This window comes from Pseudophryne corroboree, chromosome 1, assembly GCF_028390025.1.
Source record: "Pseudophryne corroboree isolate aPseCor3 chromosome 1, aPseCor3.hap2, whole genome shotgun sequence".
NCBI classification, from domain to species: domain Eukaryota; kingdom Metazoa; phylum Chordata; class Amphibia; order Anura; family Myobatrachidae; genus Pseudophryne; species Pseudophryne corroboree.
In genome coordinates this window covers 949,224,046-949,247,760 of record NC_086444.1, presented here as the reverse complement: position 1 = coordinate 949,247,760, position 23,715 = coordinate 949,224,046, and the positions used below count along the sequence as shown (strand labels likewise).

Here is a 23,715-nt window from a genome sequence, read left to right as displayed (position 1 = left end):
TAGAGGATGATTGGTTTGTATGGGCAATTACTCCACTTGTCTTCCATTTTCACTCTGCTCACTGCTTGTTACAACTCCCCTATAGTGAAGGAAGGAGTAATCGGGGGCTGGCCTGCTGTCAGCCAATCAGAATAAACTGACTAAGTCTTTAACCAAAACCATTGATGGTAAATGCATTTCTCTGACGTCCTAGTGGATGCTGGGAACTCCGAAAGGACCATGGGGAATAGCGGCTCCGCAGGAGACTGGGCACAACTAAAAGAAAGCTTTTAGACTACCTGGTGTGCACTGGCTTCTCCCACTATGACCCTCCTCCAAGCCTCAGTTAGATTTTTGTGCCCGGCCGAGCTGGATGCACACTAGGGGCTCTCCTGAGCTCCTAAAAAGAAAGTTTATTTTAGGTTTTTTATTTTACAGTGAGACCTGCTGGCAACAGGCTCACTGCAACGAGGGACTAAGGGCAGAAGAAGCGAACTTACCTGCTTGCAGCTAGATTGGGCTTCTTAGGCTACTGGACACCATTAGCTCCAGAGGGATCGACCGCAGGACTCGTCCTTGATGTTCGGTCCCGGAGCCGCGCCGCCGTCCCCCTTACAGAGCCAGAAGCAAGAAGAGGTCCGGAAAATCAGCGGCAGAAGACTTCAGTCTAAACCAAGGTAGCGCACAGCACTGCAGCTGTGCGCCATTGCTCCTCATACACCTCACACTCCGGTCACTGATGGGTGCAGGGCGCTGGGGAGGGCGCCCTGAGCAGCAATATTACACACCTTGGCTGGCTAAAAATCACAATATATAGCCCTAGAGGCTATATATGTGATAAATACCCCTGCCAGATTCCTTAAAAAAGCGGGAGAAAAGTCAGACGAAAAAGGGGCGGAACTATCTCCCTCAGCACACTGGCGCCATTTCTCCCTCACAGCTCCGCTGAAAGGAAGCTCCCTGACTCTCCCCTGCAGTCTGCACTACAGAAAGGGTAAAAAAGAGAGGGGGGCACTAAATTTAGGCGCAGTATGTATATGTGTGTATATATATATAATATATTTCTCTATCGTCCTAGTGGATGCTGGGGTTCCTGAAAGGACCATGGGGAATAGCGGCTCCGCAGGAGACAGGGCACAAAAAGTAAAGCTTTAGGATCAGGTGGTGTGCACTGGCTCCTCCCCCTATGACCCTCCTCCAAGCCTCAGTTAGATTTTTGTGCCCGGCCGAGAAGGGTGCAATCTAGGTGGCTCTCCTAAAGAGCTGCTTAGAAAAGTTTAGCTTAGGTTTTTTATTTTACAGTGAGTCCTGCTGGCAACAGGATCACTGCAACGAGGGACTTAGGGGAGAAGAAGTGAACTCACCTGCGTGCAGGATGGATTGGCTTCTTTGGCTACTGGACATTAGCTCCAGAGGGACGATCACAGGTACAGCCTGGATGGTCACTGGAGCCTCGCCGCCGGCCCCCTTGCAGATGCTGAAACAAGAAGAAGGTCCATAATCGGCGGCATGAAGACTCCTCAGTCTTCTTAAGGTAGCGCACAGCACTGCAGCTGTGCGCCATTTCCTCTCAGCACACTTCACACGGCAGTCACTGAGGGTGCAGGGCGCTGGAAGGGGGGCGCCCTGGGAGGCAATGAAAACCTAATTTTGGCTAAAAATACCTCACATTTAGCCTCCGGGGGCTATATGGAGATATTTAACCCCTGCCAGAATCCGTTAAGAGCGGGAGACGAGGCCGCCGAAAAAGGGGCGGGGCCTATCTCCTCAGCACACAGCGCCATTTTCCCTCACAGAAAGGCTGGAGGGAAGGCTCCCAGGCTCTCCCCTGCACTGCACTACAGAAACAGGGTTAAAACAGAGAGGGGGGGCACTAATTTGGCGTTAGAAATATATAAAAAAGATGCTATAAGGGAAAACACTTATATAAGGTTGTCCCTATATAATTATAGCGTTTTTGGTGTGTGCTGGCAAACTCTCCCTCTGTCTCTCCAAAGGGCTAGTAGGTCCTGTCCTCTATCAGAGCATTCCCTGTGTGTGTGCTGTGTGTCGGTACGTGTGTGTCGACATGTATGAGGACGATGTTGGTGAGGAGGCGGAGCAATTGCCTGTAATGGTGATGTCACTCTCTAGGGAGTCGACACCGGAATGGATGGCTTATTTAGGGAATTACGTGATAATGTCAACACGCGGCAAGGTCGGTTGACGACATGAGACGGCCGACAAACAATTAGTACCGGTCCAGACGTCTCAAAAACACCGTCAGGGGTTTTAAAACGCCCGTTTACTTTAGTCGGTCGACACAGACACAGACAGGGACACTGAATCCAGTGTCGACGGTGAATAAACAAACGTATTCCTTATTAGGGCCACACGTTAAGGGCAATGAAGGAGGTGTTACATATTTCTGATACTACAAGTACCACAAAAGAGGGTATTATGTGGGATGTGAAAAAACTACCGTAGTTTTTCCTGAATCAGATAAATTAAATGAAGTGTGTGATGATGCGTGGGTTCCCCCCGATAGAAAATATGGGCGGTATACCCTTTCCCGCCAGAAGTTAGGGCGCGTTGGGAAACACCCCTTAGGGTGGATAAGGCGCTCACACGCTTATCAGAACAAGTGGCGGTACCGTCTATAGATAGGGCCGTCCTCAAGGAGCCAGCTGACAGGAGGCTGAAAAATATCATAAAAAGTATATACACACATACTGGTGTTATACTGCGACCAGCGATCGCCTCAGCCTGGATGTGCAGAGCTGGGGTGGCTTGGTCGGATTCCCTGACTAAAAATATTGATACCCTTGACAGGGACAGTATTTTATTGATTATAGAGCATTTAAAGGATGCATTTCTATATATGCGAGATGCACAGAGGGATATTTGCACTCTGGCATCAAGAGTAAGTGCGATGTCCATATCTGCCAGAAGATGTTTATGGACACGACAGTGGTCAGGTGATGCAGATTCCAAACGGCACAAAGGTGTATTGCCGTATAAAGGAAGAGGAGTTATTTGGGGTCGGTCCATCGGACCTGGTGGCCACGGCAACTGCTGGAAAATCCACCGTTTTTTACCCTAAGTCACATCTCTGCAGAAAAAGACACCGTCTTTTCAGCTTCAGTCCTTTCGTCCCTATAAGAGTCATATCTGCCCAGGGATAGAGGAAAGGGAAGAAGACTGCAGCAGGCAGCCCATTCCCAGGAACAGAAGCGTTCCACCGCTTCTGACAAGCTCTCAGCATGACGCTGAGACCGTACAGGACCCCTGGATCCTACAAGTAGCATCCCAGGGGTACAGATTGGAATGTCGAGACGTTTCCCCTGCGCAGGCTCCTGAAGTCTGCTTTACCAAGGTCTCCCTCCGACAAGGAGGCAGTATGGGAAACAATTCACGAGCTGTATTCCCAGCAGGTGATAATTAAATTACCCCTCCTACAACAAGAAAAGGGGTATTATTCCACACTATATTGTGGTACTGAAGCCAGAAGGCTAGGTGAGACCTATTCTAAATCTAAAAAAATTTGAACACTTACAAATGTTCAAATCAAGATGGAGTCACTCAGAGCAGTGATAACGAACCGGGAAGAAGGGGACTATATGGTGTCCCGAGACATCAGGGATGCTTACCTCCATGTCCCAAATTTGCCCTTATCACTAAGGGTACCTCAGGTTCGTGGTACAGAACTGTCACTATCAGTTTCAGACGCTGCCGTTTGGATTGTCCACGGCACCCCGGGTCTTTACCAAGGTAATGGCCGAAATGATGGTTCTTCTTCGAAGAAAAGGCGTCTTAATTATCCCTTACTTGGACGATCTCCTGATAAGGGCAAAGTCCAGGGAACAGTTGGAGGTCGGAGTAGCACTATCTCGGATACTGTTACAACAGCAGGGGTGGATTCTAAATATTCCAAAATCGCAGCTGATCCCGACAACAAGTCTCCTGTGCTTAGGGATGATTCTGGACACAGTCCAGAAAAAGGTGTTTCTCCCGGAAGAGAAAGCCAGGGAGTTATCCGAGCTAGTCAGGAACCTCCTAAAATCAGTGCATCATTGCACAAGGGCCATGGTAAAAAAATGGTGACTTCCTTCGAAGCAATTCCAGTCGGCAGATTTCATGCAAGAACTTTTCAGTGGGATCTGCTGGACAAATGGTCCGGATCGCATTTTCAGATGCATCAGCGGATAACCCTATATCCAAGGACAAGGGTGTCTCTCCTGTGGTGGTTACAGAGTGCTCATCTTCTAGAGGGCCGCAGATTCGGCATTCAGTTTTGGATGTTGGTGACCACGGAGGCCAGCCCGAGAGGCTGGGGAGCAGTCACACAAGGAAAAAATTTCCAGGGAGTGTGATCAAGTCTGGAGTCTTTTCTCCACATAAATATAGCTAAGGGTAAATTTTATAATGCTCTAAGCTTAGCAAGACCTCTGCTTCAAGGTCAGCCGGTATTGATCCAGTGGGATAAAACATCACGGCAGTCGCCCACGTAAATAGACAGGGCGGCACAAGAAGCAGGAGGGCAGTGGCAAAAACTGCAAGGACTTTTCGCTGGGCGGAAAATCATGTGATAGCACTGTCAGCAGTGTTTCATTCCGGGAATGGAAACTGGGAAGCAGACTTCCTCAGTAGGCACGACCTCCACCCGGCAGAGTGGGAACTTCATGGGGAAGTTTTCCACATGATTGTAAACCGTTGGGAATTACCAAAGGTGGACATGATGGCGTCCCGTCTGAACAAAAAACGGGACAGGTATTGCGCCAGGTTAAGAGACCCTCAGGCAATTGCTGTGGACGTTCTGGTAACACCGTGGGTGTACCAGTCGGTGTATGTGTTCCATCCTCTGCTTTTCATACCTAAGGTACTGAGAATTATAAGACGTAGAGGAGTAAGAACTATACTCATGGCTCCGGATTGGCCAAGAAGGACTTGGTACCCGGAACTTCAAGAGATGCTCACAGAGGACTTATGGCCTCTGCCGCTAAGAAGGGACTTGTTTCAGCAAGTACCATGTCTGTTCCAAGACTTACCGCAGCTGCGTTTGACGGCATGGCGGTGGAACGCCGGATCCTAAGGGAAAAGGCATTCAGGAAGAGGTCATTCCTACCCTGGTCAAAGCCAGAAAGGAGGTGACCGCACAACATTATCACCACATGTGGCGAAAATATGTTGCGTGGTGTGAGGCCAGGAAGGCCCCACGAAGAAATTTCAACTCGGTCGATTCCTGCATTTCCTGCAAACAGGAGTGTCTATGGGCCTCAAATTGGGGTCCATTAAGGTTCAAATTTCGGCCCTGTCGATTTTTCTTCCAGAAAGAATTGGCTTCAGTTCCTGAAGTCCAGAAGTTTGTCAAGGGAGTATTGCATATACAACCCCCCTTTGTGCCTCCAGTGGCACTGTGGGATCTCAACGTAGTTCTGGGATTCCTCAAAACACATTGGTTTAAAACCAGTCAAATCTGTGGATTTGAAGCATCTCACATGAAAAGTGAACATGCTCTTGGACCTGGCCTGGACCAGGCGAGTGTCAAATTGGTGTTTTTTTTCTCAAAAAAGCCCATATCTGTTTGTCCATTCGGACAGGGCAGAGCTGCGGACTCGTCCCCAGTTCTCTCCCTAAGGTGGTGTCAGTGTTTCACCTGAACCAGCTTATTGTGGTGTCTTGCGCCTACTAGGGACTTGGAGGACTCCAAGTTGCTAGATGTGGTCAGGGCCCTGAAAATATAGGTTCCAGGACGGCTGGAGTCAGGAAAACTGACTTGCTGTTATCCTGTATGCACCCAACAAACTGGGTGCTCTTGCTTCTAAGCAGACTTTTGCTAGTTGGATGTGTAATACAATTCAGCTTGCACATTCTGTGGCAGGCCTGCCACAGCCAAAATATGTAAATGCCCATTCCACAAGGAAGGTGGGCTCATCTTGGGCGGCTGCCCGAGGGGTCTCGGCTTTACAACTTTGCCGAGCAGCTTATTTAGTCAGGGGCAAACACGTTTGTAAAATCCTACAAATTTGATAACCTGGCTAAGGAGGACCTGGAGTTCTCTCATTCGGTGCTGCAGAGTCATCCGCACTCTCCCGCCCGTTTGGGAGCTTTGGTATAATCCCCATGGTCCTTTCAGGAACCCCAGCATCCACTAGGACGATAGAGAAAATAAGAATTTACTTACCGATAATTCTATTTCTCGGAGTCCGTAGTGGATGCTGGGCGCCCATCCCAAGTGCGGATTATCTGCAATACTTGTACATAGTTACAAAAATCGGGTTATTATTGTTGTGAGCCATCTTTCAGAGGCTCCGCTGTTATCATACTGTTAACTGGGTTCAGATCACAGGTTGTACAGTGTGATTGGTGTGGCTGGTATGAGTCTTACCCGGGATTCATAAATCCTTCCTTATTGTGTACGCTCGTCCGGGCACAGTATCCTAACTGAGGCTTGGAGGAGGGTCATAGGGGGAGGAGCCAGTGCACACCACCTGATCCTAAAGCTTTACTTTTTGTGCCCTGTCTCCTGCGGAGCCGCTATTCCCCATGGTCCTTTCAGGAACCCCAGCATCCACTACGGACTCCGAGAAATAGAATTATCGGTAAGTAAATTCTTATTATATATATATATATATTTTCCAATGTTTGAACGGCGGCGGTACTTGAAAAACCAAACGTACTAATCCATAGTTCTACGTTTCGGTTTTATTCATCAAAACCGTCGTCAGGAGTAAATTAGTACAATACAATTCTTACCTTAAGTAGATAACACCACCCACAGTGTACCGGTGCATCAAAGCGCCAATTCTGAATAGGGCTGACGTCATCCATCGCAGACCCGCGTCTGCAGAATCCACGTCAGTACTAAGCAGCCAAATTTGTGTATACCCATCACCATTTTCAAGTACCCGTGGAGTGCCGCCGTTCAAACATTGGAACTTTATATACATTATTCGGAGGGCACCGGGTCGTTTAATGGTTGGGAGGCGAGGAGTGCCAGAAAACACGAATATATTTTATATATATATATATATATATCTCTATATCTAGCAGCTATAGGGGATATAATTCAGTTAGTCCCTGTATTATATAGCGCTCTGGTGTGTGCTGGCATACTCTCTCTCTGTCTCCCCAAAGGGCTTTTGTGGGGTCCTGTCCTCTGTTAGAGCATTCCCTGTGTGTGTGCGGTGTGTTGGTACGGCTGTGTCAACATGTTTGATGAGGAGGCTTATGTGGAGGCAGAGCAGATGTCCATAAATGTGATGTCACCCCCTGCGGGGCAGACACCTGAGTGGATGGATTTATGGAAGGAATTACGTGCAAGTGTCGACTCCTTACATAAAAAATTTGACGACATGCCAAATGCGGGACAGCCGGCTTCCCAGCTCGTGCTTGCCCAGCCGTCTCAAAAGCCATCAGGGGCTCTAAAGCGCCCGCTACCTCAGATGGCAGACGCAGATGTCGACACGGATACGGATACCAGTATCGACGAGAGAGTCAAATTTTATGCCCATTAAGGCCATTCGTTGCATGATTGAGACAATGAAAGAGGTATTGCACATTTCTGATATAAACCCAAGTACCACTAAAAAGGGTATTATGTTTGGGGAGAAAAAACTACCAATAGTGTTTCCTCCATCTGAAGAATTGAATGAAGTGTGTGAAGAAGCGTGGGCTTCTCCCGATAAGAGATTGGTAATTCTAAAAAGTTACTAATGGCGTTCCCTTTCCCGCCAGAGGATAGGTCACGTTGGGAAACACCCCCTAGGGTGGATAAAGCGCTCACACGTTTGTCAAAGAAGGTGGCACTACCGTCTCCGGCCGCCCTAAAGGAGCCTGCTGATAGAAAGCAGGAGGCGATCCTGAAGTCTGTATATACAAACTCGGGCATTATTCTTAGACCAGCTATTGCTTCAGCATGGATGTGCAGTGCTGCAGCTGCGTGGTCAGATTCCTTGTCAGAAAATATTGATACCCTAGACAGGGACACTATTCTGCTAACCATAGAGCATATAAAAGACTCTATTGAGAGGCTCAGGTTATAGTTCATATACATGAGAGATGAACAGAGGGAGATCTGCCGGCTGGCATCAAAAATAAGTGCTTTGTCCATATCTGCCAGAAGAGGCTTATGGATTCGGCAGTGGACAGGGGATGCAGATTCAAAAAGGCACATGGAAGTTTTGCCTTATAAGGGTGAGGAGTTATTCGGGGATGGTCTCTTAGACCTAGTTTCCACAGCAACGGCTGGGAAGTCAGCATTTTTGCCCCATGTTCCCTCACAGCCTAAAAAAGCGCAGTTTTATCAGGTGCAGTCCTTTCGTCGGCGGGGAAAAGGCGGGTCCTTTATGTCCAGAGGCAGAGGTAGGGGAAAAAGGCTGCAACAGACAGCAGGTTCCCAGGAACAAAAGTCCTCCCCCGCTTCTTCCAAGTCCGCCGCATGACGGTGGGGCTCCACAGGCGGAGCCAGGTACGGTGGTGGGCCGCCTCAAAAAATTCAGCGATCAGTGGGCTCGCTCACAGGTGGATCCCTGGATCCTTCAAGTAGTATCTCAGGGGTACAAGCTGGAATTCGAGGCATCTCCCCCCCCCCCCCCCCCCCCCCCCCGCCGTTTCCTAAAATCTGCCTTGCCGATAACTTCCTCAGGCAGGGAGGCTGTACTAGCGGCAATTCACAAGTTGTATTCCCAACAGGTGATAGTCAAGGTGCCCCTACTTCAACAAGGAAGGGGTTACTATTCCACACTGTTTGTGGTACCGAAACCAGACGGTTCGGTGAGACCCATTTTAAATTTAAAATCCTTGAACACATACATAAAAAGATTCAAGTTCAAGATGGAATCGCTCAGGGTGGTATCCCTGGACATCAAGGATGCTTACCTGCATGTCCCCATTTACCATCCTCACCAGGAGTACCTCAGATTTGTGGTACAGGATTGCCATTACCAATTCCAGACACTACCGTTTGGACTGTCTACGGCACCGAGGGTGTTTACAAAGGTAATGGCAGAAATTATGATTCTCCTTCGAAGAAAGGGAGTTTTAATTATCCCATACTTGGACGATCTCCTTATAAAGGCGAGGTCCAAGGAGCAGTTGTTGGTCGGGGTAGCACTATCTCGGGAAGTGCTACAACAGCACGGGTGGATTCTAAACATTCCAAAGTCACAGCTGGTTCCTACCACACGTCTACTGTTCCTGGGGATGGTTCTGGACACAGAACAGAAAAAAGTGTTTCTCCCGCTGGAGAAAGCCAAGGAGCTGTCGTCTCTAGTCAGAGACCTCCTGAAACCAAGACAGGTATCGGTGCATCACTGCACACGAGTCCTGGGAAAAATGGTAGCTTCCTATGAAGCAATTCCATTCGGCAGATTCCATGCAAGGATCTTTCAGTGGGACCTCTTGGACAAGTGGTCAGGATCGCATCTTCAAATGCATCGGCTGATAACCCTGTCTCCAAGGACCAGAGTATCTCTACTGTGGTGGCTGTAGAGTGCTCATCTTCAGGAGGGCTGCAGATTCGGCATACAGGACTGGGTCCTGGTGACAACGGATGCCAGTCTTCGAGGCTGGGGAGCAGTCACACACGGAAGAAATTTCCAAGGACTTTGGTCAAGTCAGGAGTCGTCCCTACACATAAATATTCTGGAACTAAGGGCCATTTACAATGCCCTAAGTCAGGCAAGGCCCCTGCTTCAAAACCATCCGGTACTGATCCAATCAGACAACATCACGGCAGTCGCCCATGTAAACCGACAGGGCGGCACAAGAAGCAGGATGGCGATGGCAGAAGCCACAAGGATTCTCCGATGGGCGGAAAATCACGTGTTAGCACTGTCAGCAGTGTTCATTCCGGGAGTGGACAACTGGGAAGCAGACTTCCTCAGCAGACACGACCTACACCCGGGAGAGTGGGGACTTCATCCAGAAGTCTTCCAACTGATTGTAAACCGTTGGGAAAGGCCACAGGTGGATATGATGGCGACTCGCTTAAACAAAAAGCTAAAGAGATATTGCGCCAGGTCAAGGGACCCTCAGGCGATAGCTGTGGACGCTCTAGTGACACCGTGGGTGTACCAGTCGGTTTATGAGTTCCCTCCTCTGCCTCTCATACCAAAGGTACTGAGAATAATAAGAAGACGAGGAGTAAGAACGATACTCGTGGTTCCGGATTGGCCAAGAAGAGCTTGGTACCCAGAACTTCAAGAAATGATATCAGAGGACCCAGGGCCTCTACCGCTCAGACAGGATCTGCTACAGCAGGGGCCCTGTCTGTTCCAAGACTTACCGCGGCTGCGTTTAACGGCGTGGCGGTTGAACACCGGATCCTAAAGGAAAAGGGCATTCCGGAGGAAGTCATTCCTACGCTGATAAAAGCCAGGAAGGAAGTAACCGCAAACCATTATCGCCGTATTTGGCGAAAATATGTTGCGTGGTGTGAGGCCAGGAAGGCCCTAACAGAGGAATTTCAGCTGGGTCGATTTCTGCATTTCCTTCAGTCCGGTGTGCTATGGGCCTAAAATTGGGTTCCATTAAGGTCCAGATTTCGGCCCTGTTGATTTTCTTCCAGAAAGAATTGACTTCACTACCTGAAGTTCAGACATTTGTAAAGGGAGTGCTGCATATTCAGCCTCCGTTTGTGCCTCCAGTGGCACCTTGGGATCTCAACGTGGTGTTGAGTTTCCTGAAATCACATTGGTTTGAGCCACTTAAAACCGTGGATCTGAAATATCTCACGTGGAAAGTGGTCATGTTATTGGCCTTGGCTTCAGCCAGGCGTGTATCAGAATTGGAGGCTTTGTCATGTAAAAGTGCTTATCTGATCTTCCATATGGATAGGGCAGAATTGAGGACTCGTCCCCAGTTTCTCCCTAAGGTGGAATCAGCTTTTCACTTGAACCAACCTATTGTAGTGCCTGCGGCTACTAGGGACTTGGAGGATTCCAAGTTACTGGACGTAGTCAGGGCCTTGAAAATATGTTTCCATGACGGCTGGAGTCAGGAAAACTGACTCGCTGTTTATCCTGTATGCACCCAACAAGCTGGGTGCTCCTGCTTCTAAGCAGACTATTGCTCGCTGGATTTGTAGTACAATTCAGCTGGCGCATTCTGTGGCTGGACTGCCGCATCCTAAATCAGTAAAAGCCCATTCCACGAGGAAAGTGGGCTCATCTTGGGCGGCTGCCCGAGGGGTCTTGGCTTTACAACTTTGCCGAGCTGCTACTTGGTCAGGAGCAAACACGTTTGCTAAATTCTACAAATTTGATACCCTGGCTGAGGAGGACCTCGAGTTCTCTCATTCGGTGCTGCAGAGTCATCCGCACTCTCCCGCCCGTTTGGGAGCTTTGGTATAATCCCCATGGTCCTTTCGGAGTTCCCAGCATCCACTAGGACGTCCGAAAATAAGATTTTACTCACCGGTAAATCTATTTCTCGTAGTCCGTAGTGGATGCTGGGCGCCCATCCCAAGTGCGGATTGTCTACAATACTTGTATATAGTTATTGACTAATTAAAGGGTTATTGTTCTGAGCCATCTATTGAGAGGCTCAGGTTATAGTTCATACTGTTAACTGGGTATAGTATCACGAGTTATACGGTGTGGCTGGTATGAGTCTTACCCGGGATTCAAAATCCTTTCCTTATTGTGTCAGCTCTTCCGGGCACAGTATCCTAACTGAGGCTTGGAGGAGGGTCATAGTGGGAGGAGCCAGTGCACACCAGGTAGTCTAAAAGCTTTCTTTTAGTTGTGCCCAGTCTCCTGCGGAGCCGCTATTCCCCATGGTCTTTTCGGATTTCCCAGCATCCACTACGGACTACGAGAAATAGATTTACCGGTGAGTAAAATCTTATTTTACTATTCATGACAAAAACTTTGAATATCTGAAGCAAAACATCACTGTTTCCCATCGCTAGTCATAGGTAGATGTGACAGTAAAGGTATTTGTTAAATATGCTAAGAGAAGGAAACGTGATAATCCGTGTGCAGTGGAACTGAGAAATGGTGCTATGTTTATATGGTGACAATATATATACATTTTAATCTTTACAGGATGAAATCTATCCTAGACCTAATTGAGTCCACCAATGTTAACTGTGAAGATTGGCTGAAATCTGAACATAAATGTATAAATGTGGAGACTGTCCTGGAAGCTATTTCTGCCTTGGAAGTTACAACCCTCAGCTCTAATGGTTAGCAAATATTAATGTGTTCTGTTTGTATTATAAAGCTGGTAAATGTCTTTTGTTCAAGCCATTTCATTGTTATTTCTTTCATTCAAGCTATTTCATAACACATGGCGTTAAGCCTGGTGTCCCTATCTAAATTATTTTAAGTTATGTAATTTTATGTTGTACCAATAAATGCATTTTCTAAATACACGCCTTTCTTTGTGTGCATTTTTCTATTGCAAACGGTTTGTTTTACAAGGGGAAATTTAATTTCTTAGCAAAGCTGCAATGGAACAAATGGTGAGAGAACAATGGGTTTGCCTTCGTATTTAAAAACTTGCATTAAGGAGGTGTGGGGTTTGTTGTGTTTTTTTTTTTTTTTTTTTTTTCTTTTTTTTTTTTTTCCTGCAGTCAGTTGTTAAGAAAAACGACATGCCTATATATTTTTAATATTTGGTAAGGATGAAATGTCACACTATTGTATATTGAAATGCGAAAGACCTTGCAATAAGTTAAAGCTAAAAATGTGTGTTTTTTTTCCATAAAGTAAACTTGGGCAAGACATGTTGATTACCACCTTCCTTTAGAGTGGTGATTTAAGAGTCTGTCATACTGTACTTTTTCATCTTGAGTAATGACTGTTTAAAAAATTTTTTTGATGCATGTTAAGTTTTTTTATAAAGAGAATTTTTTTTGTATAATCTGTTTTTATTGTAACAATATAGACTTACAACAAGTTGTAAATATAACTTGGTATCAATCAATGGCAGAATGGTATGACAACATGAGCGTATACAGATCGATAATCACGAGTTCTGTACAGTTATAGTCCACATTAACATTTTGGTTTAAGAAAACATAATAATAGATAGGTGTGTAACAAGAAGAAGAAAAAGAAAAGAAAAGAGAAACATCAAAAGATTGGGGTGACTGAACCGAGTATGTTAAGCAAAGGAGAGTATGACATGTGCAGTGATTCAAGAGTTAGGCTTATTCATTTAAGACCCTATTACCAATTAAGTCACAAGTCGGTTCCCGTCTTCTACTCTATTTTGTGGAGGAAATGTAAGTCGTATATGATTCGGATGTCTTGTAGTCTATCCAAGGCCACCATATAGCAGTAAATTCCGGGCGCCTGTCCCCAGCGCTTATTAATACATCTTCCATGTTCATGTAATAGTCTAGTCTGGAGAACCAGGTATTCCTTGTGGGGGGGTTGACAGATTTCCACATTGTGGGGATCACTGCTCGTGCGGCATTGCCCAGGTGTCGTATTAACGATGACTTGTAGGTAGAGATTGGGGTAGTGGAATGATTTAGTAGCCAAAAGGCTGGGTCAGATGGGACGGAAGTATGTAGAATGGCGCTGGAGGTTGAGATTACATCATCCCAGTAATTTTTAATAAGGGGACAGGTCCACCAGATGTGTAGCAGAGAACCTAAGTCCCTACGACATCTCCAGCAGGTAGGTGAGATGGATGGGGATATTACGTGTAGGAGAGTGGGATGTCTATACCACCTCATTAGGATCTTATATTGTGTTTCTCTAACTTGGATACAGATGGAGCTCTTATGGGTTTTAAGAAAGATAGAGTCCCATTCCTTATCCGAGAGTGAGATGTTTAGATCTTTTTCCCACTTTTGAATAAAATGGGGGGATATCGGGGAGTCAGACGCACATAGAAGTTTGTATAGGGTGGAGACAGTGTGTATTGGATTCATGGGGGCCACACACATTTTTTCAAACGCGGTCAGCTCCCTCGAAGCCTCACGGTATGCATTATTTGTATGTAGGAAGTGACGGATCTGTAGGAATTTCCAGAAATCTCTCTGTGGGATCTCCCATTTCTCTCGTATCTCCGAGAACTGTTTAACCCCGGATGGGTGGACCAACTGCCCCACTCTAAAGAGTCCCTCCAACGCCCAGTTTTGATAATATCCTAATGAGAGGCCCGGTGGGAAGGTCGGATTACTCAGAAAAGAGGTGAGGGGGCCAAAAACAGAAGAGATGCACGATCTTCGTCGTGTCCTCTTCCAAAAAGAAAGTGTAGGAGATATGGTCGGGTGAGGGTGTAGTAATTTGGGCAAGGTCGGGAGCCATGGGAAGATTTCTGGGAACAGTTGCACGCATGAACCTTCTAAGACCACCCATTGCTTAATCTCCCGGCTCCTGGTCCAATCCAAGACTCTGTTCAGGAGAATTGCTTGGTAGTAGATTTCAATGTCTGGTAATAGAAAGCCCCCTTTCTGGGGAGGTCGAGTCAGTATTGACCTTTTGATTCTGGGTCTCTTACGACGCCATATAAATTGCTGGATCAAAGATCTCACAGTCCGGAACCAAGAGTCGGGGATCCGAATCGGTAAGGTCTGAAGGAGATAAAGTAGTTTGGGTAGCGTGTTCATCTTTACAATATTGATTCTACCAAGCCAAGAAAGATTATGATATTGCCATCTGCAATAGTCGTTTCTAATGGCTTGGAGAATGGGGTGGAAGTTCAAGGACAGTAAACGTGAACTCCCAGGTATGTAATGTGGGAGTCCCTCCACTGAAAAGGAAACGTAGCTTTCAAGCCAGTTAAAACCGAGTGGGGGGTTGAGATATGAAGAGCATAGGATTTGGATGTGTTGATTTTAAAACCTGATAGTGAGCTGAAAATGTCTAGCTCGCTCATCAGGTTGGGGAGTGAGTGTGCGGGGTCTGTGACTGTCGCCAGCAGATCATCTGCAAATAGAGCAAGTTTATAATCTATATCCCCTACTTGTAGTCCCTTAATCCTGTCATTAGTCCTAATTGCCCTGGCCAGGGCTTCAATACAAAGGACAAAGATCAGGGGGGATAAAGGACAGCCCTGTCTCGTTCCATTACTAATTAGAAAGTTATCAGAGAGAGTCCCGTTAACCCGTACCTTTGCTGATGGTTGTGTATACAAAGATAGTATTCTATGGAGAGCTTGTGGGCCCAACCCGATGTGCTCCAGCACCGCTCTCATGAAGTCCCAATTTACCCTGTCAAAGGCCTTTTCGGCATCTGTGGACAGTAGTACAGTAGATATCTTACTGCTGGAGGCCAAATGGATTAGATTGAGGAGTTTAGTCGTGTTATCTTTCGCTTCCCGACCGGGTACGAAACCCACTTGGTCGTTATGGACGAGCGACGGGAGAAATTCATTCAGTCTAAGAGCCATTAGTTTCGCGAAGAACTTGAGGTCCATATTAAGCAAGGAGATTGGCCTGTAGCTGGAGCACACTGAGGGGTCCTTTCCTTGTTTAGGGATCACTGTAATATGGGCCTCAAGTGATTGTCTAGAAAAGTGGGTCTCGGCGGATATGGAGTTAAAGGCCTGCAGTAATTTGGGGGCCAGCATTTCTTTAAACATCTTATAGTAGGTGGCTGTGAAGCCATCTGGGCCCGGACTTTTACGTAGGGGAGCGATAGAGATAACATGGTCCACCTCGGCTAAAGTAAAAGGTGCTTCTAAAGATTTCTGGGCAGATTTTGATAGTTGAGGAAATGCCACATCGGCTAGATATTTCCTGGCTCTTAACATATTGGAGAGAGGTTCATGGGCCTGGGAAGGGTTACCCAGGTTATATAGGGTATTATAGTAGTTTTTAAAGCATGCTGCTATCTCTGGGGATTTAAAGCATGTGGAGCCCGTGTTGTTTTTCATTGATGGGATGAAGGAGGCCAATCTCTGGGTGCCTGGGCCAAGAGCCTGCCTGGTTTATTCCCCCACTTATAATATTTACTATTACATCTACGCAGGGAGGCTTGGGTTTTGTTATTAAGGGTTGTTCGGAGTTGTGCTCGGGCCGCGGATAGCTCCGTCAAGTCCGATGGTGTCAGGGAGGTTTTGTGACTGGTTTCTAAGGTGTGAATTTTGTGTAGTAATGTAGTGATCAAGGCCTGACTGTTTTTCTTCACAAACGAACCTAGTTGAATCAGTTTACCCCGTATAACACATTTGTGGGCCTCCCAAATCGTAATTTCGGATACTTCTCCTGTGTCGTTGATATCAAAGTACTCGGACAGTGTCTTATCCAATTCTGATTTACAATATGCATCATATAGGAGCGATTCATTAAGGCGCCAGGTCCAAGGACCGAAGGCACGAGATGGGGCCGATAGGGACAAGGATACTGGGGCATGGTCCGACCACGTGATGGAGCCAATAGAGGCATCTACGATTAGGGGGAGGTGTCTATGGCTTAAGAACATGTAGTCTAGGCGTGAGTAGACCTGATGTGGGTGTGAGAAACAGGAGAAATCTCTGTCAGTGGGATGTGTGACCCGCCAGGTATCTGCAAGTTGAAGTTCGTGGAAGATCTTCCTGACCTGTCTATGTTTGTGTTCAGAAAATCTAGGGGCTGGGGGAGAGGTGTCGACAGAAGGGTCCATGGACCAGTTGAGGTCGCCTCCCAAAACCACTATGCCCATCGCTAAGGCTTCAAGCCGGGGTAGAAAGGATCGGAAAAAGGGAATTTGCCCTTGATTTGGAGCGTAAAGGGATATGAGGGTGTATGCCTGGGAAAATATATTACACTGGACTACCAGTAACCTCCCTGGGACAAGCTTATGGACCGAGACATTAGACACCTGGAGGGCCTTGGGAAAAATTATGGCGACTCCCTTAGATTTGCCTTCAGGGTTATTGGAGTAGAAAGCCAGGGGATATTTTTGATTTACCAAGGAGGGGCCTCGAGCAGAGATCTTAAAATGTGTCTCCTGGATTAGAGCCACATCCACTCCGTCGGATCGTAGTGTCCGAAGTAAGTGGGATCTTTTCTCGGGGGTGTTGAGACCCTTTGCATTAATCGAGGTGAGTTTGATTACACCTGGGAGAGACATCACATTGCATCATAGCACAATGAAGCGTAGTACTCGGACAGTTCACCAGAAGAAATAGAAAAACAATGAGAAGAAAAAGAGTGATGAAAAGAGCAGGTTACAAGTAATAGAAACATCGTAAACATAATAACATCCGCAATGGGGAAGCAGGTAGGTATATTAACCAGCATCCCCATGGGGCACAATGGCCGTATGCGGGATCGGGGTAAGGGAGTCACCCTTACAGGCACTTTTTTTTTTAAACTTAAATATTGTAATAGTGCAATTCTAACTAGGTAAAACTTTTAATGACTGATAACATTAACTGGTAGAAACAAGTAATTATCTTCTGCCAATGTCCCATCGCTGAGTTCCGGGGCTGCAAATGAAACCGGGGGGGGGGGGAGGAAAGGGGGACACAGTAAAACAAGGTCAAAATGGCACTAGGCCGCGTGTGACATGTCTCACCCGGTGTCTCACAGTCTGGACATTCAGTCCGCCTAGGAAAATCAGTAGGGCTCATTCAGCAGAGTAATGGAAATCAATTTCTTCAGGTGGGGGGATGATCCTGGCGTGCAGGAAGTGGTTTTGAGAGTTTCTTTCGAGGACTGCCGACCACTTGCCATGACTCTCCCCCTCTCGAAGGCTGTGGTGGTTGTAGATCCGGGGGGGGGGGGTAAAGTCCCAGTCCGGGACCTTTAAGGGTGGGAGACCGAGTCCTGAGCAGAAAGTAGGAAGGTCGGATGTGGTGTGGAGTGAATGTATCTTGCCTGAGGAGGATACCTGTAGGCTGAAAGGGAAACCCCATCTATATTTCAGCTGTCGCTTGCGAAGTTCCTCCGTCAGGGGGCGAAGAATCTTCCTTTGTTGCAGGGTATGCCAGGAGAGATCTTGAAAGACGGAGATAGGGTCACCGTTGTGTTTCAAGTCGTCAATATGTCGCGCTTTATTCATGATTTCTTCCTTCTGGGAATAGTAATGCAGACGACATATGACATCTCGGGGACGATCTGAGGGAAGCCCCCTAGGTTTTAGGGCGCGATGGGCTCTATCAAATGTTATAGCGGCCGTTGGGTCTTTGCCCAGAATTGTGTTAAAGATTGTCGTCAGCGCATCCACTATGCCCGTCTGGGGGACCTCCTCTGGGATGCCTCTCACCCGAATATTGTTCCTCCTCCCTCTGTTATCCAAATCCAGTACACGGGATCGTAGCGATCTGATCTCATCTGATTGGGATTTGATAACGTCTGTTAAGGACCCCAGAAAATTATCAGTGGAGTCTCGGTGTTCTTCCAGCGAGTTTACTCTATCGGAAAGCTGGGAAATATCTTGTTTGATTGATGCCAGCTCTTTTCGTATGGTATCTTGGATTTCCTTCTTAGTTGGGAGTGTTTTCATAAATTGCAGGATATCTTGAAGAGCGGTGTCGCTGTGTGTGTGTGAGGTGGGCTGTTGTTCCATCATTGACGGGGAAGCAGAGGAAGCAGAGTGACAGGAAGAGGGGCTGGAGGGAGAGAGGTTTTCGGATAGTCTTGCAGGTGTAGATTGTAGGAACGATCTCATTCCCGGTTGGGTCGTGGTTTCTTTAGGTTGTGCGGTGTTGCCTTTCTTTTTCCCGGATCTAACCATGCTTATAAATGATTGGATAAATACTTGATTGCAGAAGATGTCATGAGTATAGATTTAGAATTGCTTGGTACGCTGTGAAGTGCCTATAGCATGATGACTCCCAATGGAATGGCACTAGCACGTCATTAATTGGTGATCGTTGTTACGGTAGCAGGCACATGGTGGGCTTCAAATCCCGCTTCTTCGGTAATGTAGAGGTAGATATAAGGCACCCGCAATGCCGGCTCCCAGGGAGCGACCCGCTTTCTTTGAAGATTCTATCAGTGAAGTATAAAGGGATCTAAATGACATATGTATAACTCTGTATATAGATAAGCCACTAGAGGGTGCTCCAGCTCAAGAAATGGATCTCGAAGGGCACTGTCACTGGGAGTTAGGCCCTAAGCCCACTGATCTTCAATAAGTATTATATAATTTATAATGATTGCTAACATTTATCAGGTGTTAGGCCTGCCACAGGTGGAGAGGGATCTTACAGCTGCGGAAGGTGGTTGAAGGCGAATATTTTAGGGCCCGCCGTGTCTTCGTTCCGGTCCCGGAACTCGCGGCCGGGCCTCTTCCAGACTTCAGTCCCCTGCCTACGGGTACGGGGAGTGGAGGCCTCGGGTGACAGGCTCAAGCTAAATGCCTCTTTGGCGGAGATATAGCGGGCGGGAGAGGCACAGTGAATGCCGCTGAGCCGCCGGGGGACTAGGGACTGGCAGGCCAGTAAAAAACCTACCAGCCGTCGTCTCCGTCTGGCCCGCGGGTATCCTGGACCCCCGTTACCGCCGTCGCGCCTCTATTGCGAGGATCAGAGGGGGCTGCTTCGTCGCGTCCCGCGGTCTCCCTCTACTCTTGCCTCTGTCTCTCGCTGTGGGCAAGTGCAGGCTCCGTCTCCGGGTCTCCAAGCAGGGGCGTGACACTCAGCCGAGTGTCGGCACTGTTCTGGGGGGGAGTCTCTACTTTAGTCCCCGGCCTTCCAGGGAGGGGCAGGCCGTACCTGCATGTAACAGTAGGGCTTGAGTGGGCGCTGGGGAAAACCGACAGCGTGTGGATGGTGACAGCCCCACCGGGGCTTCTGCTTCGTGTAGCAGGGAGAGGCCTCCTGGGGTGGTGCAGTTCAAGGTCGAGGGGAGAGCTCCAGCGTCTGTAGGACGTAGGGGGGAGCGGGTACTGCCAGCTGTCAGCGAGGTTGCCGGGCGGTCCGTGTAGCGGAGCGCACAGTGCTGCGCTGCAGGGCCGTGGATAGAACAGCGGGATCACGAGGGTCGCGGCCGTCGGGGACCGTCACTTCGGTCACAGCTCGAGCTCCGTGCGTGGAGCGGACTTACCCTCGGATGCCGGACCCGTCCTCTACTCCTCAGCCGAGGTTTGGTAAGTCCGGGTAGTGTGGTGGGAACCGCCGGGCGCCCTCACGTAGCGGAGGTCTACTTCCGGATGGAGCGATCCGGGCTCCCCTTCAACTCTAGGCCCTCGGGGAGAAGGCCGCAATCCGCAGAAGTGCTTAAAAGCACTTCCCGACTCCGCGGGACTCCCCAGGTTGTGGTAGCCGGGTAAAGGGGTCTGCTGGGTTGTCTCTTGGCCGCGTGTGGGATAGGTAAAGGGGTTATAAGGCTCTGATTGTGTGTTCACCAGAGGAGCTGAGGTGAAACACAGCCACCTTCCTTGCTGGCCAGACCACGCCCTATAAAGAAAATTTAACCTTAAAATGTAAGTAATAATAGCAATCAAATAATAAGGGTTACTTTTTTCCATCATTAATACTACAGTTCTCTGTTGCTTTTAGCTCCTTTGTGACAGATTTTTGAGATTTTGTAAAAAGAGTGAAGAGAAAAATGGATATTAAGTAGAATGTTCTGTTTTCTGCCCTTCAATTCAGAATTTGGGGATTCTTTAATATCTTGTTGCCATTTTATAAACTCTAGAAATATTATCTAAAGTGAGAGTATCGTTATCTCAAAAGAAATGATCAACCAATGCTCAGGGTTCCAATAAAGTACAAACGTACCACGTATTTAAAAATAAAAACTAACCGTACAATAGGCTTTTTGGGAGTATTTTTGAATGTCTCAAGTTTTTCATATATTCTTCATAACTACCAAAGTAACTATGAAAAAATCAAGTGTGATACTGATCTATTTTGATGTGTGCCAATAAATGTTAGTGTTCTGCTTATCTGAATAAGTCCAGAGCATATATTTGAAGAATCTCGGAGAAGAATGAGAGAGGAAGACTGTCCAGCATAAACAAAAGCTGATGTACCCTGTTAGGCAACAGATAAACAAATGGATTCTTTAAATCTGGTATGCAGCCATTTGTTTGGTATCAACACAAAATGGTGTTTTGCAAAACACTAATTGTTGCATTTTACGTATATAGGGGCAGATGTATTAAGCCTGGAGAAGGGATAAAGACGGGTGATAAGTGGAAGTTGATAACGCACCAGCCAATCGGATCCTAACTAATTTTTCTAATCTGTAATGATTGGTTGGGGCATTATCACCATGAACTTATCACTGCTGTATCACTTAATTATCCCTTCTACAGGTTAATACATCTGCCCCACAGGTTGAGTTTGAGGTGAAGTATACTGTAGGTGTTGCTGTGATTTTCTATGTAATTTTGCAACTTTTTTCCTCACATGCAATGCCTATCAAGTAATCTCTATAGAGAGACATACATATAGAAATATATTTATTTTAATTTTTGAATTGTTACGGAAGCTTGAAGCAAAAATATATGAATGACCTGGAATTCAAAGACGTAATTAAAAACTCTTTGGTGCAAATGTAATGGTCTGCTAGTTGAAGGCACCCACACAATCTCAACGATTTAGCAGTACTTTATAAAGCACAACCATGGTGTAGTTTCCACTTTTCAAGTATTGCTGCCTTAAATCTAGTGGACAAATCGCTGAGATCACAATGGAGACTGCACCTGGCAGGTTATTACTGTGCATTTGGTCATTTGAGCACTGGTTGATAGATACATTTTAAATACTAAACTAGGAAGGATGATCTCTCCCTATAGTGTAGATTTTTTTAAGTGGTCTAACGAGACTTGTGTTGCCATTTGAACTGAGAAGAGTATGACACACATTTTGGACAGATTGTCCTTTAAAAGAAGGACTTTACTGACAGACAACTAATAGACTTTGGAGGTGTAGGGCTGATCTACTACCAATCTTTTCCGTTATTCAGAATTGTTTTCTCTGTTTTTATTTTTTTTATTTTAGGTTCCCTGGCTAATATAAAAGGAAACTTTTACTTTAAAACTATAACCAGAAAGTGGAAACCTGAAATAGTACCCAATGAAAAGTACTGTGTAAGTGGCTAGTAGCATAATCTACTTTCTTACTAAATACTATAAATACAGGTTGAGTCTCCCTTATCCAAAATGCTTGGGACCAGAGGTTTTTTGGATATCGGATTTTTCCGTATTTTGGAATAATTGCATACCATAATGAGATATCATGGTGATGGGACCCAAGTTTAAGCACAGAATGCATTTATATTACATATACACCTTATACACACAGCCTGAAGGTCATTTTAGCCAATATTTTTTATAACTTTGTGCATTTAACAAAGTGTCTACATTCACACAATTCATTTATGTTTCATATACACCTTATAGACACAGCCTGAAGGTCATTTAATACAATATTTTTAATAACTTTGTGTATTAAACAAAGTTTGTGTACATTGAGCCATTAAAAAACAAAGGTTTCACTATCTCACTCTCACTCAAAAAAGTCCGTATTTCGGAATATTCCGTATTTCGGAATATTTGGATATGGGATACTCAACCTGTACTCCACATTGCTTATTTTATTTTTATTATTTTTATTTTTTTTACAGCCAATTCAAGATAATGAACTTTATTTTCTTCAAGGTCAAATGCAAAAAATGGTTATTCGCTACATTTCTATAACAAAGATGCCTGGGTATCAACACTTAAGCCATGAGGTAACCTTACAGTGCCATAGATGCATAGACCCATTTTACATGTACGGTATGGCACATGATTAATGCAAACAAATTGTTGGTCATAAAACTAAACTTTTTAAGAATGATACTAACACATATACATTTTTTTTTTTCCTTTTTTCATTTCATGTTTACACTTTGCCTCAGTGGACTTCTACTGAAATTATTGGAGGCCTGTCAACGGTGGCAGATCACTGTTATATAGGCATTTGGGGGGGGGGGAGGGGAGAGAGGGCTAGGGAGAGACTGGCTAATATAGGTGTACCAAGCATTTATGTGAGGTTACACACATAGGGAGACATGGCCAGTATAAATATTCAGCAGTAGCTCCGGCGCCATGGTGGGGGGCGGAGCTACACGAGAGTGGGCTCAGTGGCATTTTGGCACCTTCCTCTGCATAGCAGCAGCCTCCACAGCTCCCCCATTACAGTCCCTGGATCGCTGGTACCGGGTGTAGAGGAGGAGAGCCGCTATATTTGTGCACAATAACAGATACTGTAGATAAATTGGTGCTTGTTTATAATTAAGGGCAGCGCTATCATCATATATTATATTGGTGTGATATATGGGCGCTGGGGGTATGAGCTGGCATACTCCCTCTGTGTTTCTCTCTCCGGGCTTCCCTGTGGGTCTGTCCCCTGGTTTGGGCAGTGTGTGGGGGGGTGTCGGTACTACGTGTCGGCATGTTACTCCCCGGAGGTTGTTACTGGGGGAGCAGAAAAGGTGCTGGAACTGGCTCTGTCGGCACAGCCGACTCCTGATTTGGTTACTATGTTAAGTGCACTTGATGCAAATGTGCCTCATTGTCCAAGAGGTTGGATAAATCTGAGTCTGACACAAGTATGGAGGAAATCCATGGAGGATGCTTTGACTCAGGTGCAGACCCCTTCAGGGTCACAAAAGCGTTTGTTTACCCAGATGGTAGATACGGATTCTGATTCCGATGTCGATTTCAATGAGGCTACTTTACACCCAAGGCTAGTTAAGAGTATTCAGTACATGTTTGTGACTATTAAAGAAGTTTTACGTATGTCTGACGAACCTGTGGTGCAGGAAACAAGGATTTGTTTATTTAAAGGGAAAAGACCTGAAGTGAAGTTTCCCCCCTCTCATGAAATGAATGCTCTTTGTGAAAAGGCTTGGGTCACCAGACAAGAGAT

The 23,715-nt window shown here is 46.5% G+C and overlaps 1 protein-coding gene across 3 annotated transcripts in view; it reads left to right on the top strand.

Moving 5' to 3' along the window:
• Window positions 1–23,715, top strand: part of LOC134919229 (E3 ubiquitin-protein ligase TRIM65-like) — a 130,240-nt gene that overhangs the window by 77,305 nt on the left and 29,220 nt on the right. For all 3 annotated transcript variants that reach the window (XM_063920422.1, XM_063920421.1, XM_063920420.1), the window contains 3 exons: window positions 12,009–12,148; window positions 21,802–21,890; window positions 22,427–22,534. In XM_063920422.1, the coding sequence (XP_063776492.1) occupies window positions 12,009–12,148; window positions 21,802–21,890; window positions 22,427–22,534 (337 nt within the window). The remainder of the gene's footprint in view (window positions 1–12,008; window positions 12,149–21,801; window positions 21,891–22,426; window positions 22,535–23,715) is intronic.